Below are 19,464 nucleotides of genomic sequence, written 5' to 3' on the forward strand. Positions count from 1 at the left end.
TAGAGTTGATAATACCATACACACACAACAGAGCAGCAAAGAGTTTGGACATGAACCAAATTGCCTGAGTTTGAATTCTGGCTTCACTTTGCAGCTGTAACCTTGGGCAGTTTACTTAATCTCTTTGTGCCTCGGTTTCCCCATCTACAAAATGAGGATAACAATGCCTACTTTATAGTACTGTTGTGAGGAGTCAGTGAGATTCAGAACAAAGCAATTAAAATAGTACCTGTCACATAGTAAATGCTGTATGTGTTTGTTAAGTAAATATTTGAATATTTGGTTAACTATTAACTATCTGTATCGGTATAAGAGAACTAAAATATAAATAATGTTACCTAGATGATCCCCCAGTTGTCTATACTTGGCTGAGAGAGATACTCAGATGGGCTCCTCTGTTTTCAGTTTTGGTCCCCTTTTTTGGTAAAGGGTCAGAATTGAGTCTGCTTCTTTTAGTCTCTAATACTAAAATATATTCCAATATTACGCATTTGTGATGTTAAATATTTTAGGGTATTTAATATCTTAATACACAGTCTGACCTTAGAAAGGAATCTATCTGTCTTAAAGTTTGCCGTGGTGTGATACAGACTGTAGGACAAAACTCGGTGTCTTATATTAGAATATAAGGACCTCTCCTCTACTTTTGCCCCAATACAAATGTTAATACATTTCAGAGTCACTGCTAGTTGGATTGAAGCAAACCTCCCAGATGACTCAAAAGACAAATGGAAGAAGAGGGGGAATGTGGATTATGTGGTACTTCTTGACTGGTTTAGTTCTACAAAAGATTTACAACTTGGAACAACTCTACGGAGTCTGAAAGATGCACTTTTCAAGGTTAGCAAGTTTCCTTGTTGGTTTACGATAATTGCAAGCCGCCTCTGGTTGTTAGAAAGGTATGTTGACTAGTTTATCTTAAGGAAAAGAAGATCCATTATGCTTTGGTTTTAGATTTTTTTTTTAAATTTAGATTTAGAACACTAATTTTGAAATACCAAATAACAGTGAACTTTTCTATATAAAATAGAATATTAGAATTTTCAGAGATAGAAATTGTCTGAAAAAGGTGTTATTTTTTTTGTTTTAAGAATTAGATTATGAAACAAAGACAAAGGAAGATAGTTACTAAGGAACAAAAGATTGATAGATTTAACTTCATAAAATAAAAACTTAGGTATGAAAAACTGTAAGAAGACAGAGACTAACAGAAAGATAACTGCAACAAATATAGTAGTGATTTTAGGCTGCCTAAAATCTGAAGTTTTTACAAATGAATAAGAAAATTACTTAAGATAAAATGGTAAAATAAGCAGTAGACACAGATAGAAATAAACAGAAGAGAAGATGTAAGTGATACAAACATAAAAATGGTCAGCTTTACTACTAATCAGAGAAGTGCAAATTGAAATAATGAATGACATTTTCACTGATCAAATGAACCAAGATAAAAATACTGTTTAATTCGTTAAATTATTAAATGATAGCACTGAGTGCTGGTGAGAATGTGGTAAGAATAAAACTCAGTCTGCTGGTAGGAGGGGTCAGTTGATGGAACCTTGCCTTCCAGGAGGGCATTCTTAAAAGCCTTGAAACAGTTCATGCTTTAAAATAGGGAATCTAGAAATATACCCAAAGATAGGTTGATATATGAAACTGCCAATATTTAACTAGTTTTGACCTACAAAAGGAGCAATTCCATAAAGTTTGACCTAAGATATTTGAAAATTTAGTGTATGATAAAAGTGACATAACAAATCAGTGAGGAAAAGATGGATTGAAATGAATAGTTTAGGGACAGCAGGCTAACCAGTAAGTAAAAGGAAGCGTATCTGTACCTTATATCTTAGACAACATTAGACTCCAGATGAGTCAAAAATAAATATGTTGATTGAAACAATGAACTATTAGGAAAAATAATTGGTAGGTATTTTTATTTTGTTGATCCTAAATCAAGATACCATTAAGGAAGGTCAATATAGCTGTGTTAAAAAAATCAAAGGAGGTAAAAATCAGGACAGATTTTTGTAACATATGACAAAGACCTATTTTCCTAAATATTCAGAGTATATTTGCTGTTTACTTAAGAAAATAGTCAATTCTAGAAAAATGGGCAAAGGATGAGATTAAATCATATAATATAAATGGCCAATAAATATGTTAAAAGATGTTCAGTTTCACTAATAAATGCTAACTAAAAGAAGATACCATTTATGCTCACCAGTTTGGAAAAATTGTAAAGATTTATAATGGGCATTCTCATACACTGTTGGTAAGTATATAAATTGGTATTGTCCTTTTGAAGGGCAATTTGGCATCATCTACCAAACTTGAAACCAATAGTTCTACTCCTAGAAATTATCCTACAAAAAGACACAATTTTTTTTTAAGATCATTTCAAAGATTAGCAGTGTGTATTAAGATGTTCTTGTGCCTTGGCTCGGCAACTCCACTTCTGGGGATATTCCCTAATGGAGTTGATTGGATGTGTGCATGTATAAGGAAGGATTTTCAGTGTTTATCTCAACATTGTTTATAATCAAGTGGGAAAAATAATAGTAAGTGTTCAAATGATGGATTCAGTTTTGATGTGTGTGTTTTTGTGTGTACATGTGTTTATGAAATAGAATATTAGCTGGTCATTACAAATGATATGTAGCTCTTTATTAATAAAAGATAGTCGTAAGAGAAAAGCAGCATCATAAAAGCTTCATTGTTTTGTAAAAATAAAGTGTAAAAAGTCTGTATCTTCGTAGAAAACTAAGAACTGTTAAGTGTTAATGTGGTATCTCTGAGCAGTGAGGTTATGGATGGTTCTTATTGCATATAGATTTATTTTTCTTCTAAGATCATTGATTTACTTGTGTGGTTTTAAAAACCTGGTCTACCCATTCATTTCATTTAATGTTGAATTTTTAATTCAGCGCTCATGTTTTTTATCATTTAGGTGAATCTTCAAGAGAGCAATTTTAAAATGTTGTGTTTTTAGCTACCATATTAAAAACACTATTTCCTTATTTTATAGTGGGAAAGTAAAACTGTCCTGCGCAATGAGCCTTTGGTTTTAGAAGGAGGCTATGAAAACTGGCTCCTTTGTTATCCCCAGTACACAACAAATGCTAAAGTCACTCCACCACCACGAGGCAAGAATGAAGAGGTGTCTATCTCATGTATGTATGTGAAAATTTTTGTTTACAGTTCCTTCAGTAAAATAAATTTTAATAATGTTCTCAAAGTAATGTTCTTGGTTGTGTGTGCTTTTGTTCTATTAGGTAGCAACTTATTTTCGGGCATAAAACAAAATAGAAGATGTCCATAACCTGAAAGTTAATGTTTAATTCTTTTTTTTTTTTTAAAGAATAATTTATAGATTTTTAGAGAGAGAGAGAAAAACACTGATGTGAAAGGGTAACATCAGTTGGCTGCCTCCTGCACGCGCAATACCAGGGATCAAGCCCACAACCTGGGTATCTGCTCTTCACAGGGAATCGAACCAGCAACCTTCTGGTGCACCAGACAATGCCCAACCAACTGAGCCACACCGGCCAGGGCTAATATTTAATTTTTTAAGACTGTTGTCACATCATTTAGTTTACATTTAACTATCAGATATAACGTGCATGAGCTATGTCAGTACTGTTTATGGGGTTTGCTGTTCTTTCAATTTATTATTATTCTTTTGGGGATTTTAGTGGATTTTACTTATCCTTCACTGGAAGAACCAGTTCCTTCTAAACCTACTGCACAGATGCCACCTCCTCCTGTAGAAGTAGATGAAAATATAGAATTGATAAATGATCAAGATGAGAGAATGAGACCATTGACTTTCTCAACTCCAGTTGAACCAATTGCTACTTTTAAGTCTGATGTTTCACCCATAATTCATCCAGTGCCTATTGTAAAGAATTTTCCACAGGTATGTTCTTGATTTTCTTTTAACTTTATTGTCTTTTTTTTTTTTTTTTAATAAATGTTGTTATTGATTTTAGAGAGAAAAGAGGAGAGAGAAACAATCTGTGTGAGAGGTAACATTGATAGGCTGCCTCCTGCACACCCCTTCCTGGGTGGGATCAAGCCCACAACCTGGCCATGTGCCCTGACTGAGAATCAAACCGGTGACCTCTTGGTGCACAGGACAGTACTCAGCCAACTGAGCTGCACTGGCCAGGGCTGTCTCTCTTCTTTTAGTATTACATTAAATATATAGAATAAAAATGAAGTTTTATACATAACCTTTAATATGTTAGAAAGAAAAATATCAATGAGAAGAATCTCTGTTTTGGTACCTTTTTTGCTATAAAATATTTTCATTATAGTTCAGTTCTGTTGTCATAGCAGCATTAAAATAGATAATTGGAAGGATTTTTAAACCCAGCTGGTGGGCCATTTACTACAGGCAATATTAATAAAAAATTATATTAATACTATAGTGAACTTGAACAATACTTTCAAGTTTTCTGGTTTGATTTTTTTGTTTTTGTGTTTTATATTATTATTTAACCCATAGTAGATTCCCAAATAGTTTGACTTACAGATGATAAATATGTAATGTCAGTATTTTGGTTTTGAAACAGTGCTTTAGTTCCATCTCCTTAGAATCTGGCACATAAATAATAGGCATGTTTTAACAATACTGATCTAAAATTTTTTAAATAACCAAGATGTTATAATAAAAATTTGTAGCGTTTTTCTCTTCATTAGATTTTATGTAAGGAAAGGTTAACTCATTCTCCCCTATGCATTTCCCAGTGAGATTTTTAGCATTCATTTCCTCAGATATGTTTTAAAACAGTATTTCACATTTGAAGTGGATAACATTTGATTTGTGGAGCAAGCTATGAATAGAAAACTTAGTGGGGTTTTTTACTTATAAAATGAGGTGGTTCATTTATTCATGTTTTTTAAATCTTTTAACATTTCAGGTTAAATCTTAAGATTAAATAGTATTTGATTAAACAACTTAAAATGTAAATTTAAGAAAAATTTTAAAGTTTGTGTTATTCAACTTTTTCAGTGTTATTTGAACCCTGTTATTTGAACCCTGTTCCTTTGTGACTTTGAGATATGCACAGTTTATCAATATATTTTAAGATTTTGTGAATGAAACACAACATGAAAGTTTATACATATGATTAAGCTATGGATTGTGTTTCGTGTTTAGAAGGAGGGACTTGTACAACATCAGCCATAGCATAAGGCAGAATTTCATAATTGTTCTAATAGTCACTGGAACACAGAGCAAGGAAAGAAATTCTGACTGAGGGTATTGGGAGTTTTTATCTGGGCTTTAAGAGTTTAGTAAGGTTTCAGGATGGAAAACAAAATTCTATGACTGAAGGCTCAAAGTGTACTCTGGGACCAATGAGTAGTTTTGACATGCTTGGACCCAGCTCTTCGTTGGAGAAAGGTGACCGGATAGTAGGTAAGATTGGAAAGATGGACAAGAGTCATCAAGAGAGACTTGGATCAGATTGGAATCTTATCCTATAGACACAAGGAAATCATTTAAAGAATTTTAAACCTGAAAGTAACACTATCATAGTTATGCTTTTAAGTTGAGGGAAAAATTGATTAAATTACCAAGATTTATATGGAAACATCTATTTTGGTGTCTATCCAGCCTATAGTTAACCTCATCTTCACAGTGATCCTTCCACTTCATTCGCAAATGTAGAAAACAAGAGGGGAGAACAGATTTTTTTTTTTTTTTAAATACATTTTTATTGATTTCACAGAGAGGAAAGGAGAGAGAGAGAGAGAGAAACATCAATGATGAGAGAGTCATTGATCGGCTGCAGGCCACAACTCGGGCATGTGCCCTGACCGGGAATCGAACCCTGATCGCCTGGATCCTAGGTCGATGCTCAACTGCTGAGCCACGCCCGGCCGGGCAGATTTTTTTTTTTTTAAGTGAGGGGGCAAAAAGAGAAGTGAGAAACAAAGGAATGATATTTTTCTTCACTGATTTCTTCCTATGGTATTGTTTTCTAGTGGAAAAACATACAATTCATTTTATAAGAACACTATGCAGGTTGTTACTTGCAGCTATTCTTGTAAGTTCTCATTTTTGTTTCAGTAAACTGTCCTCTGAAAAAATTATGCTAGCATTGCTTCTAACACTTTTGTAGGGGTAGTATGCAGTTAAATTGAGGTAATAAACATTTAACTCATTAAATTAGGAATTTAGGTAGTTTACTACTCTACTTATATTTAGGATCTTATGTTTTAGGAATATTTTATTCATTCTCACAGCAATATATTTATTACGTGTCCAGCATAGTCTCTACCCTTCTGGAACTTATAGGAGGGAAGAAGATTTTAAATAATTATAGTTATTTAATCAGAATTCCAGTAACTACTCTTAGGGGAAAGAATAGGGTATTAGGAGGGTATATATCAGGGTACTTGACTAGTTTTAAGGTTCAGCAAAGTCTTTTCTAAGGGAGAGATATTTACACCAAGATTTAATGTTGGTGGGAATTATCTAGACAGCTGATACAAAGGCTTGAGTTGGGAAGGAGCATAGCATCTTTGAGGAACAGGCATATAGATCAACGAAACAGAACAGAGAGCCCAGAAATAAACCCACACCTTTATGGTCAATTAATATTTGACAAAGGAGGCAAGAGCATACAATGGAGTAAAGACAACCTCTTCAATAAGTAGTGTTAGGAAAATCGGACAAGTACATGCAAAAAACTGAATCTAGACTACCAACTTACACCATATTCAAGAATAAACTCAAAATGGATAAAAGACTTAAATTTAAGTAGAAAAACCATAAAAATCCTAGAAGAAAACATAAGCAGTAAAATCTCAGACATCTCTCGTAGCAATTTTTTTTGCCAGTACATCTCAGGCAAGGGAAACAAAGGAAAAAAATAAACAAATGGGACTACATCAAACTAAAAAGCATTTGCGCAGCAAAAGAAACCACCAAAATGAAAGGCAACCGACGGCACAGGAGAACATATTTGCCAGTGATACATCTGATACGGGTTAATTTCCAAAATATGTAAAGAACTACAACTCAACACCAGGAAGACAAACCACCCAATTTAAAAATGGGCAAAGGACCTGAATAGACACTTCTCCAAAGAGGACATACAGATGGCCAATAGACATATGAAAAAATGCTGAATGTCACTGATCATCAGAGATGCAAATGAAAAGCACAATGAGATATCATCTCACACCTGTCAGAATGGCTGCCATCAATAAATCAACAAATAACAAGTGTTGGCGAGGATGTGAAGAAAAGGGAACCTAGTGCACTGTTGGCAGGAATGCAGACTGGTGCAGCCACTGTAGAAAACAGTATGGAGTTTCCTCAAAAAAAAATAGAACTGCCTTTTGACCCAGCACTTCCACTTCTGGGAATATATCCTAAGAAACCTAAAACACTAATTCGAAAGAATATATGCACCCCTATGTTCATTGCAGTATTATTTACAATCGCCAAGATCTGGAAACAATCCATGTGCCTATCAGATGAGTGGATAAAAAAGCTGTGGTACATTTACACCATGGAGTATTGCTCAGCTGGAAAAAAAAAATCTTGCCATTTGCAACAGCATGGATGGACCTGGAGATTATTATACTAAGTGAAATAAGCCAGTCAGAGGAAGACAAGTACCACATGATCTCACTTATATGTGGAACCTAATGAACAAAATAACAGAATAGAAACAGGCCTGGGTGGACACGGGGGAGTGGGATTGGGGGACTGGGTGAAAAAGGTGAAGGGATTAAGCAAAGAAAAAAAACCCTCAGACAGCAGTATGGTGATTTCCAGAGAGAAAGGGAGTGAGGGGGAGGTAGAAGAGGGTAAAGGGCGGGATAGATGGTGATGGAGGGAGGCTTGACTTGGGGTGGTGAATATACAATACAATATACAGATGACGTATTGTAGAATTATACACCTGAAGCGTATAATTTTATTAACCAGTGTCACCCCAATACATTCAATAAAAATGGGGCAAAAAGGAATGTATGGCTGGTGTATTGAATGGTGAGAGACAAGATTGGAGAGATAGGCAGAGGTGAGACCACCATGGTAAGGATTTTATATGTAACCTGGGTACAGTGAGTGGCTATTTAAAATAGGTTTTTAAGTAGGTGAAGAACATAGATTATTCTGGCCAAAAGTGGAGAAATAGATTAGAAGGGAGGCAAGAGAAAGGGATGAGGCAACTATTTGGAAGCTATGTAGAGAGAATGTTGGCATGGACTTAGTTGTTGCTAGTGGAGATGGAGGGACAAATACAGGAGGAAAATCATCAGACTGCAGAAGGGTGTGGGAGAAGATACAAGACTCAGTTTTCTAGTTTGAGCTACTGCCATGAGATAACCATGGTTGTGGGGGAAATCATGGAATTTAATTTCGGTCATATTAGGTTTGTGTTATATATGATACTCATAAAGTTAATGAGTAGGCAATTGAATATGTGGAAATGGAACTTAAGTCTAGGTATACCCAGGTCTAGGTTTTATGTTTGAGAATCAACTCTTCCATATACAGAACACATCAGGGTGTACTGAATGTGTGGAATCAGGAGAGAATAAGTGCCAGTGCCCTATGAGAAACCTTGACAAATAGATATTCTGGCAGATGTCTCCACAAAGTGATGGTTCTTTTATCACAACTTGATTTCAAGAACTGAGTTCCTGGATTTTTACAAAAGTGTTTTGTTCTGTTTTTGTCGCTATAGATTGATCGTACTAAAAAACCAGCAGTCAGATTGCCTGAAGATCATAGAATAAAATCTGAAAGTACAGATCATGAGCAACAGTTTCCTCAGAATGGAAAAGTTGTTCCTGATCGGTCCACAAAGCCAGTACTTCCCCCTCCAACTGCCATGTTAACAGATGAAGAAAAAGCTCGTATTCATGCAGAAACTGCTCTTTTAATGGAGAAAAACAAACAAGAAAGAGAACTTCGAGAAAGACAACAAGAGGAACAGAAAGAGAAACTGAGGAGAGAAGAACAGGAACAGAAAGCCAGAAAGAGCCAAGAAGCTGAAGAAAATGAAATCACAGAGAAGCAACAAAAGGCAGAAGAACTGGAAAAGAGAGAAAGTGAACAGGCCAAGAAAGAGGATAAAGAAACCTCAGCAAAAAGGGGCAGAGAAATAACAGGAGTAAAAAGACAAAGTAAAAGTGAACATGAAACTACTGATGCCAAGAAATCTGTGGAAGATAGGGGGAAAAAGTGTCCAACCCCCGAGGTACAGAAAAAGTCAGTGGGAGATGTTCCCCATGCCTCTGTGGCAGGAGACTCAAGTTCAAGCAAGGTAAGCAGAAACAGTATAAATTGCCAACTAAGTAAAATAAAATGTACATAAAAAGATGATACCAGGAGCATTCCATAAACAGGGCAGGTATTCTAAGTAGTTTTCTAGAGGGTGATAGATTTGTCCTATCCATGTACATTTGCTCACCTACTCTCCTTTGGTTGGTTGGGAATGGAATTGCTCTATGTGTCTGTGAAATGCAACATATTTTTAGTAATTGAAATGAATATCTACATTCTTTTTCGATGTATGAATATCAAAAGACTAGAATGAAATACGCTCTTCCTTTCTGTATAGAGGAATTAGGTGCCCAATATTTATATGATAGAGTTTGTATCTGTTCAGAATATGTCCAAAATCAGTGACATCTAAATGGCCTAACATTTGTTTTTGTGTACAATGGTTTTCTGTGTTTTTTTGGTCAGCTCTGCCATTTTGTTTGTTGCTTCATGTAATCAAGATTACTGGCAATAATGCTATTAATGTTGCCTTTCTCTCCCCTGGGCTATCCCCCAAAATTGATTTCCATAACTGTTGGGGACTTTTTTGGTCAAAATTTTTTCTCTGTTATGCAATTAACAGTGCCTTTCCCTTTTGAATACGAAATAAGTTTCTATAATTGCAGGAGTAGTTACAGCCCTTTTTATGTACATTTAAATGGAAATACATTTTTGGTAGTGTAAAAATGACTTGATAGAAGGTAAAATACCATATTTGCAGATTGTTTCTAAACTTTTCTGGCAGCAGTTCAGGCATATACCAAAATTAACAATTCATATTAATGCCTCACTTATCCAGGAAATTCTTATCTGGTAACCTTAGCTATCAAAAATATAGCTGCCATACAAAACCTTTCTAAACACCTGAAGTTAGAGAAATGAAGCCCATATACTAATACTTTATTCATAAGAGAATCAGAACTTATGATTATTCATTGAGTAGCTACTATATGCCAGTGTTTATCCTACATTATCTTACTTATTCCTCAGAATGATAATTCTCCTTGAGGTATTCAATTTACAAATGAAATTGAAGCTCAGAGGTTAAGTAATTTGCCTAAGATCACATATGCAGTGAGATTCCAAAGTGACTTCCTTTCTATCTTGCTACTTAGAGGTAGGCAGTCATAAGAACTTAAAGCATTCATATTTATGGGGTCATTTAGTATAGGTGCCAGATATCCCTACAGATCTAAATATCCTTGAGATTACCACATATATAGTGTTTGATGTTTCTTAAAACATATTGAAAAAAGTTAAGATTGCATTCATTCATTGTATGCTTTTAAAAGTAAGCAAAATATGTAATTTATCCTGGAATAAATTTTATTAAAATTATAACACATTTTTAACTTTTTACTTTACTGTAGTTATTTTTTAAGTGAATTATAAAATTAAAGTGAATTTTTAAAAGAAACTACTATGATAGATTCCAAGAGGAGATAAAATGGGATTTTGCATTTTTTGATTATTACTCTGTATAAAATTTTATAATCTCTTCTTTTTAATACATTATTATTACTGTTTTGAGGGGGAACATGCCACTTTCAAGGTAACCAAAATCATATGAGATTTAAATAAAAGTATATTTATTTAATGTTCAAAAGAGGCCTTGGTGAGTTATACTAATGACCAGCATCTTGTACTTAGCCATGTATTATGAATCAGTGCTTCACAGCCCACTCTGACTTGCATCAGTGTTCTTACCCTACCGATTCATCAGAGTTTTTTAGTTCTTTATCTTTAGTACTAGGAAATGCCACATGGGCTGCACCACCTTTAATTTAAAAGAATCTGCTTTGACAAAATTGCATAAACTTTTGAGAGGCCTCAGTTTTTTTCTCCTTTTACATTTTTAGTCTGATGGATTTGCTTGTATTTGCTAGTGATAGGTGTATATTGGGGGGAAATTCAAGTGTTTTTTCACTTCTGAAATTTTAATAATTTTACAGCCTGTTAAGATTAAAGGACAGCCAGAAAGTGGAATTCTAAAGACTGGAATTTTTAAAGAGAATACAGAAGACACCGAAAGAAATAAAGTAAGTAGTAGTTCCTTGGGTGGGAGAAAAACATGGATTATAATATATCATGTGTTTATCATTAACCTATCATTCATTCTCCATCTTAAGATCTACTTAAGGGAATCTTTGGTACCTCTGGTAGCTTATGTGTATTTGTTTTTACATGATTATATGCTGTCTTTCTACTTAAAGTATATCAGTATATTCTATTCATTTCATGAACTTAAAAAATACCTTAGGCCTTACTATATAATCCAGCAACTCTATTTTTGGATATATACCCAAAAGACTTGAAAGCGGGGCCTCAGAGAGATATTTATACATCCATTTTCATAGCAGTATTATTCACAGTATTTAAAAGATGGAAGCAACCCAAGTATTCATTAACAGATAAATGTATAAACAAATGTGGTATTAGAATATTACTCAGCCTTAAAAAGGAAGGAAATTCTGACATATGCTACAATATAGATAAATCTTGACATTATGCTAAGTTAAAAAGCCAGTCACTAAAGGACAAACTGTGGTTCCATTTATATAGGTACCTAGAATAGTCAAATTCATGGAGATAGGAATTAGAGTGGTGATTGTCAGAGATCCGGGGATGGGGGGAGTGGGCACTTGTTTAAATGGGTGGAGTTTCAGTTTTGCAAGATGAAGAGAGTTCTGAAGATTGGTTATGCTACAGTGTGAATATACTTATGCCACTTAACTGTACACTTAAATATGGTTAAGATGGTAAATTTTATATTTCATCACAATTTTTTAAATATTTAGGCCTTTTATGAGACATCTTTGCCTTTGTTTTTTTAAAAAAGAGCTTTATTTTAGTATGCATACCATAACATTCATCAAGTTTAGTGTACAGTTCAGTGATTTCAGTTCAGAGTTGTGAAACAATTATTCACTTGGTTGAGCATTGTCCCATGCACTGAGGGGTCACTGGTCTGATTCCCAGTACAGGCACATACCTGGGTTGCGGGTTCAATCTCTGGTCTGGGTGCATTCAGGAGGCAACTGATTTTGGGGGGGGGTGTGTGTGTGTGTGTGTGTGTGTGTGTGTGTGTACACACACACACACACACACACATATATATATGTATATATGGAAAGGGTAGCCAACGTAAGGCTTTTTGGTTCTCTGGTACAAGTAGCTTAAGTTTGTATATGACAAATTTTAATTGAAACATCAGATTTTCTTTTTCTTTTTTAAATAAACTAGTCTCGAGAGCCTTTGACAAGAGCACGAAGTGAAGAGATGGGGAGGATCGTACCAGGACTGCCTTCAGGCTGGGCCAAGGTAAAACTCAGAATTAGCACAAAAATAAATAACATGGTCATTGTATTCTTTAAAAAAAGGTTTTTTTGTTTATTCTAATGTACGTCTTCTGTAATGTATTCAATTCTGTTTATTATAGAGGATCTAGCTCATCTCCCTAATTACAGCAGGGTTAGATTTCTGAGTATCCAATCTAAGATGCTCACTATAATATATGAACATTCCTGACATTTGTCGTTTAGAAATAAGGTATTACTTTAAAACCTAAAGTTTTTTTGGAAGTTTGATTATAGAAGTATCACCATTTTATTCAAATTATTTTAATCCAAAAGCAAATTTAGCAGTGGAATACTTTTGAATGATTTTTTTGTTCATATAGTGGTCACTGTTTTTTGACCTGTTTTTTGTTTGTTTTTTCTTTTCCAATTAAGTTTCTTGACCCAATCACTGGAACTTTTCGTTATTATCATTCACCTACCAACTCTGTTCATATGTATCCACCGGAAATGGCTCCTTCATCTGCACCTCCTTCCACTCCTCCAACACATAAAGTCAAGCCACAGGTTCCTGCTGAGCAGGATAGGGAACCATCCAAACTGAAGCGCTCCTACTCCTCCCCAGATATAACCCAGGCCATCCAAGAGGAAGAGAAGAGAAAGCCAACAGTAACTCCAGCAGTTAATCGGGAAAACAAGTAAGTTTATCCTAACTCCTAAAGCTAGAATAATCTGCTATCTTGAAAACTACTAGCTTATTTATGTCAGGGAGTCAGAAATTTCTGTGGATGGCCATACCAGCTGTTGTTATTTACCATAGAGGGAAAAGGAAATTACTAGATTAAAATGTCCTTGGTTTTTCTCCCAAGTGCTAACTAAAATATGTCAGAGAAGACTATCGTTAAGTATTAATGTAGATATAAAGGTATATACATTATTATACATATACACACACACACACACATATATATTTTTATCCTTACCAGAGGATATTTTTTCCATTGATTTCTGGAAAGAATGGAAGGGAGAGAGGAAGAGGGAGGGGGAGAGAGAGAGAAGCATTAACCTGAGAGACACACTGATTGGTTGCCTCCTGCAGGCACCCCCCAACTGGGGGCAGGGAACCTGCAATCAAGGTACGTGCCCTTGACCAGGGCTCAAACCCGAGACCCTTTGGTCCACGGGCTGACACAGTAACCACTGAACCAGCCAGGGTTACATTTACATTTTAAACACCATGCTATAGGCTACCTAGAAGGACTATAATTTATGCGCTTGTTGAGTTTGCCTTGTTGCAGCTCTCAAATTCTAAACTCTTTTTTAAGTCAGCCAGTAATATGGGAGCAAACTTACATAGTATTAAAATAACAAGTGTTCTGCTGGGTGTCAGGTCCTTGTGTTTACTCTCTTCCCTTTTCCTTCATTGCATTTCTGCTATTCTGTATTCAAATAGTGATCCATAGGTTCTTGTAAGTGTCCCCAAACAGCATCTCATTAGATATGTTCCTGGCTTTATACCCTTTTGAATACTCTGATGTTCCTGGCTTATGATTGATAGGGTTGTGAGGAGATAAAATTTAGGCCCACTTGCCACTTCTAATATTTACCCTTTGGGGGAGGGGAATAGATGGAAGTATAAATAAATAGCTTTGTTTTCCTGTTCATAATATATGCCTCTTAATTGCTAAGGAATTCCAACTGTCTATCTTTTTGGTTCCTTTGGTAATACTTCCCAAAAATGTAGTTGATATATTTTCCCCGTGAGAACTTACCCTGCCAATTGGGGACTTACTTGGAGACTTTTCTTCTTAAATCTGTATATCTAGTTACAGATTTTAGGGCTCACCATTAAAACTGGTGAGATTTAATTCCTTCTTACATCATCATTCTTAATAAAGTTTGTTAATTGGACAGTTTTAAAGACTATTACATATGCACTTTATGTATTTTTATATATACTGAACAGAGAAAGAGTATATGAGTGCCAACATCTGAGCACATGTAAAGAAAAGCAATTGAAATAGTTCATTGTGTTCTCAGTATTCCTTTCCAGGTGGAAGTATTGATTAGGATCAATAATAAGAGACCTACCAGTTAAGAGTTTCCTTAATGCTATAGTAGTTCTAGAAGTTCCACATATAAATCAAATACTGTATCCTAAATAACAGTATCTTGCAGATACTCGCTAGTCCAGTGCTGTCCAGTATGCATGTTGATATAAATTTTCTATATCTATGATGATAGAAATGTTTTGTATTTTTGGGTTTTTTTAATTTAAATAGGCACCCCTGGCTAATAGTTACCATATTTGTCTGCACAGCTCTCAATTTTAGGGAATAGTATCCAAATAACCTTTCCCTCCGTTGTTCTACTCCACAGTAATATACAGGGTGGAGAAAGTAGGTTACAGTTGTGAGTACATGAAACATAGAGTTTATTCTTTATTATTATTATTTTATTTTCCATATGAACAACTGTAAGCCTACTTTTGCTCATCTGTGTGCATGTGTGTGTATGTGATTCCTTTCTTGGCATTCTGTTGAGTTCTACATTTGGTAATACTAAACTTCCCAGGATCATTTTAAAGGAGTTTTTGAAAGATCCTTCTTTACTAGAAGACTCTACCTGTTCATGAGAAGCCAGAGAATCTATCTCAGGATGTCTGTAAGAACCATGGACCCACAAAAGAGGTTAAAGGTATTTATTTCATGGGAGGCTCACAGAATATGTATCGCCTAGATGGTAAATGTTCTCAAAGACCTAGTACCTTATGAGCTAACTTGTTAACACTTTACAAGATTACCGTGTCCTATGCTGGGGTTTGTTGCCATTTGTAATTTAAACCTTATCTTCACTTGCTGTTCATTCTAAGACACCTTGTATGCTTTTTCTTCCTCAGACCAATGTGCTACCCTAAAGCTGAGATCACAAGGCTTTCTGCATCTCAGATTCGGAACCTCAATCCTGTGTTTGGAGGATCTGGACCAGCTCTCACCGGACTTCGTAATTTAGGAAATACTTGTTACATGAACTCAATACTGCAGTGCCTATGTAATGCTCCACATTTGGCTGATTATTTCAACCGAAACTGTTATCAGGAAGACATTAACAGGTAAAGAAATTTCTTACTTTTTGCAATATAATATTAAAAGAGTAATGTAACCTTACCCAACTCCTTCCAGAGAAGTCAGATTAGGAAAGGGGAAAATACCTTTATTTTTTAGAAAAATGTAGAGAAAAGCCTCCTCTGATAAGTAAAGGACAGACAGGAAAGGAGCAGTGCCAGAGGCAAGAACCTCAAGGCCATAAACTGGAACCTGTTGATGAGGAAGGAGAGGCAGTGCAGGGCTGGCAGCCAAAACGAAGCCAGTTGGAGGGGTATAATCAAAGTAAGAATAGATGGGTATTTGGTAATAAACCTGTGAATAGTATTTTAGTGTAGGGTCATAGTTTGTTAGTAGCTTAATGTTGACATCAAGATCCCACTGTACCTTGACTTTATTGCTTTTTTGTAACTTTATTTGCCAAGGTCAAATTTGTTGGGGCATAAAGGTGAAGTGGCGGAAGAATTTGGCATAATCATGAAAGCACTGTGGACAGGACAGTACAGGTATATCAGTCCGAAAGACTTTAAAATCACCATTGGGAAGATCAATGACCAGTTTGCAGGATACAGCCAGCAAGATTCACAAGAACTGCTTCTGTTTCTAATGGACGGTCTCCATGAAGATCTAAATAAAGTAAGAATTTTTATTTTTCTAAGTTGCAAAGGCTCTTTAGGTTTGCAACACTGTAATCATTTTTATAGCAATTTAAAATTATAGTTGATTTCCCAGCCAGTGTGGCTCAATTAGTGAGCCTCATCCCATGCCCCAGGAGGTCACAATTCGATTTCTGGTCAGGGCACATGCCCCGGTTTCGGGCTCGATCCCCAGTAGGGGGCGTGCAGGAGGCAGCCCATTATGTTTCTTTTTCTTCCTCTCCTTCAAAGCAATAAAAACATATTTTAAAATAGTTTTCAAAAATTATAGTTGGTGATTGTTAAGTGCTAGTTTGTTCAGGTCTAGTGACTTTGTACTAAGGCATGGAACTATAAAACACATTCATCTGATAGCTCTAGTATTTGAAAAGAAGTATATACAATTTGTATTTACTCACTAAACTGTTATCGGGTTGTATTATTGTGAGAAATTTATAGATGTTAAAATAGTTGTTAGACATACTGTGTTTGTGACCTACGTGTATGTAAAAGGAAAATTATAAACATGATTTTATAAAAGGTTAGCTACAGACAGCCTGAACACCCTTATTACATTTATATACTCTATATTATTGCATGTTGTATGTATTTATGTTCTGTATATACTATTATATTCTTATACTTTTTTCTAAAACAAGAACTACTTCATGTAACCACAAATGACTCATGTGAAGATTGTTACTGAAGCATTTATCTCTACATAAATGACCAATCTGTTTAAATACCATGGCTTCTTTTTAGAACCAAGCTGTCTTCTGTATACAGGGTATCCCCCAAAAATGTATACACACTTTAACAGCTGATAGCTTAATTTTGAAAATGAACTTTTAATAAACACTGCCTTTATAATTATTCAAAGTTTGTGTATACATTATTTTGGGGACACCCTATATACATATATATACACACATATACATACATATATAGTGTGTGTGTATATGTATATTGTGTGTGTGTGTGAGAGAATATGAATGTGCGTGTATAGAAAGAGTTCGTCCCTGAGACTAGGACAACAAAAGAACATCTGTCTGGTTGTAGCCCCAACTCCCAGCTACATGTACCATGTCTTCTTTTTTTAAAACCAAACTTCTGAGCTTTTTAAATAAAAATTTATTAAATAGTTTCAGCAAGTCGAACCCTTTTGATAAAGTGGGTTTTTGGTTTTTCGGGAGAGTTTTCTGGCTTGAATTTTTTTAGAATTTTTTATAGTACTTAATGAGATTTGAACTCCTTTATGAAAAGAATCCAGTATTTCTAAATCTGCAAAATGTATTTACTATATTCTTTCATTTTATTTTTTAATGCTTACTTTGAGATATTAATAGAGTTTAAATAATCTTATTTCCAGGCTGATAACCGGAAGCGACATAAAGAAGAAAATAATGATAATCTTGATGACTTCAGAGCAGCAGAACGTGCTTGGCAGAAACACAAGCAGCTCAATGAATCCATTATTGTTGCACTTTTCCAGGGTCAGTTCAAATCCACAGTACAGTGCCTCACCTGTCACAAAAAGTCTAGGACATTTGAGGCCTTCATGTACTTGTCTCTGCCACTAGCGTCCACTAGTAAATGTACATTACAGGTAAGTTTATGTTTGAGAGAAAAGGCTTTGTTGAATAAAAATGCTGTTTATATGCATATAGAGATATACTTTCTCCAGCAATTTTTGTTTCTTACCCCCACAAACATTTTATAGGTAAAACTCAAAAATTGTTTTAATTAGGTTTATATAGATTAGAAAAAAATTTTCTCAAAAAAAGTTTTCTTTTTAAAAGATATTTTCTTATTAAATATTCTTTTAGAGCTGATAGTTTTTTTTAAAGTTTGTATTCTGAAGAAGTTTTTAAAGTTAATTTTAGTTTAGGTCTAAATTCTTTGTAAGAACTTGCTTTACATAGGGATATCAAATAAATATCCTGTTTTCCACACAACAGCAATGTGATTTAGATCGTTTATTGATCTCTAGAGTTAGCTTCCTTGAGGATGTCATTTCTTCCAGTAGGAGTTCCCCGAGCCCTCATGTAGGTAGATGTGTGTGCGCTCAGGAGGTGCAGTACTTCTTCCTGTGACCACAGCAGCCCTCGCTACACTGTCGTCAGGTTAGGCTCTCTCCTCTTCACTCCTCACCAGATCATGAACTATGAGGGCAGGAACTGTTCTAGTTTACTGTTGTGTCCTTCATGCCAGGCAGAGTAACTTACCGAATAGATGTTCAATGATACTGTGTTGAAGAAATGAATTAATGAGTATCTACTGCTATTTTTTGCCCTCCAGGATTGCCTTAGATTATTTTCCAAAGAAGAAAAACTCACAGATAACAACAGGTTTTACTGCAGTCATTGCAGAGCTCGGAGGGATTCTCTAAAAAAGATAGAAATCTGGAAGTTGCCACCTGTGCTTTTAGTGCATCTGAAACGGTAAAGAGCACAACTTTTTCTACCTGTTTAGTAGTTTAGATGAAGGAATTCTAAGTCACTTTGTTGTACTGCCTGCTAAGGATGCATAATCAAGGAAGATTTTAGGATATCTTCAGGGAAATAAAGCAGAAATGATGAGACACTCTAGTTCACCTTAGTGTTTGCAGTAACAGAGCAAAATGACACCACCACTCTTTCATGTAATTCTGTCTTTAAAAACCAGTAAAACTAAATTATTGCATTTCAAGATAAAAACTTTAAATCATTGCAGAACATAAGTGAAAATACATTAAAATGTTATATAGTATAGGTCTAACATATTAGCAGATTGATCATTAAAACAGTAAACTAAACATAAAAGACTTTAATCGTGTGCCAAAAATGAAATACATGATTTTTAAAGGTAAAATTTTAAGGATGGCATTGTTGAGTGCAGGCATAGTTTTGTCCACATTTTTCCAGCCAGTGAAAAAGATCTGGCCTATAGTAGTAGAAGGAATAGTGGAAGAGTTGTAAAATATGTCTTGGGTCTTCTGCTCTGGTTCTTTTGTCTTTATGTAATCCATCTGTGGAGTGGTAACTTTGAGCCATTTTTTTGAAAAACTTTTTAGAAGGAAATTTCATCTTTTTATGGAGAGCTTTAATTTTTGTTTCAAAGAAAGCATTTCTATTTCATTTTTTTCTTTCATCTTTTAT

At 35.0% G+C, this 19,464-nt stretch overlaps 1 protein-coding gene across 6 annotated transcripts in view; it reads left to right on the top strand.

The window, feature by feature from the left end:
- The window catches only part of USP8 (ubiquitin specific peptidase 8), a 53,327-nt gene that overhangs the window by 31,909 nt on the left and 1,954 nt on the right, over nucleotides 1–19,464 (top strand). For 2 of the 6 annotated variants that reach the window (XM_081134408.1, XM_081134409.1), the window contains 11 exons: nucleotides 678–840; nucleotides 3,026–3,170; nucleotides 3,693–3,916; nucleotides 8,712–9,293; nucleotides 11,245–11,331; nucleotides 12,536–12,613; nucleotides 13,024–13,286; nucleotides 15,488–15,700; nucleotides 16,118–16,328; nucleotides 17,697–17,933; nucleotides 18,626–18,768. In XM_081134408.1, coding sequence (XP_080990534.1) covers nucleotides 678–840; nucleotides 3,026–3,170; nucleotides 3,693–3,916; nucleotides 8,712–9,293; nucleotides 11,245–11,331; nucleotides 12,536–12,613; nucleotides 13,024–13,286; nucleotides 15,488–15,700; nucleotides 16,118–16,328; nucleotides 17,697–17,933; nucleotides 18,626–18,768 — 2,346 coding nt within the window. Of the gene's footprint in view, nucleotides 1–677; nucleotides 841–3,025; nucleotides 3,175–3,692; nucleotides 3,917–8,711; nucleotides 9,294–11,244; nucleotides 11,332–12,535; nucleotides 12,614–13,023; nucleotides 13,287–15,487; nucleotides 15,701–16,117; nucleotides 16,329–17,696; nucleotides 17,934–18,625; nucleotides 18,769–19,464 lie in introns of those variants that run through there. The other 4 variants (XM_081134410.1, XM_081134411.1, XR_013998599.1 and 1 more) reach the window with 3 other exon arrangements.

Source organism: Miniopterus schreibersii (genome assembly GCF_964146895.1).
Source record: "Miniopterus schreibersii genome assembly, chromosome: 1".
In the NCBI taxonomy this organism is placed as follows: domain Eukaryota; kingdom Metazoa; phylum Chordata; class Mammalia; order Chiroptera; family Miniopteridae; genus Miniopterus; species Miniopterus schreibersii.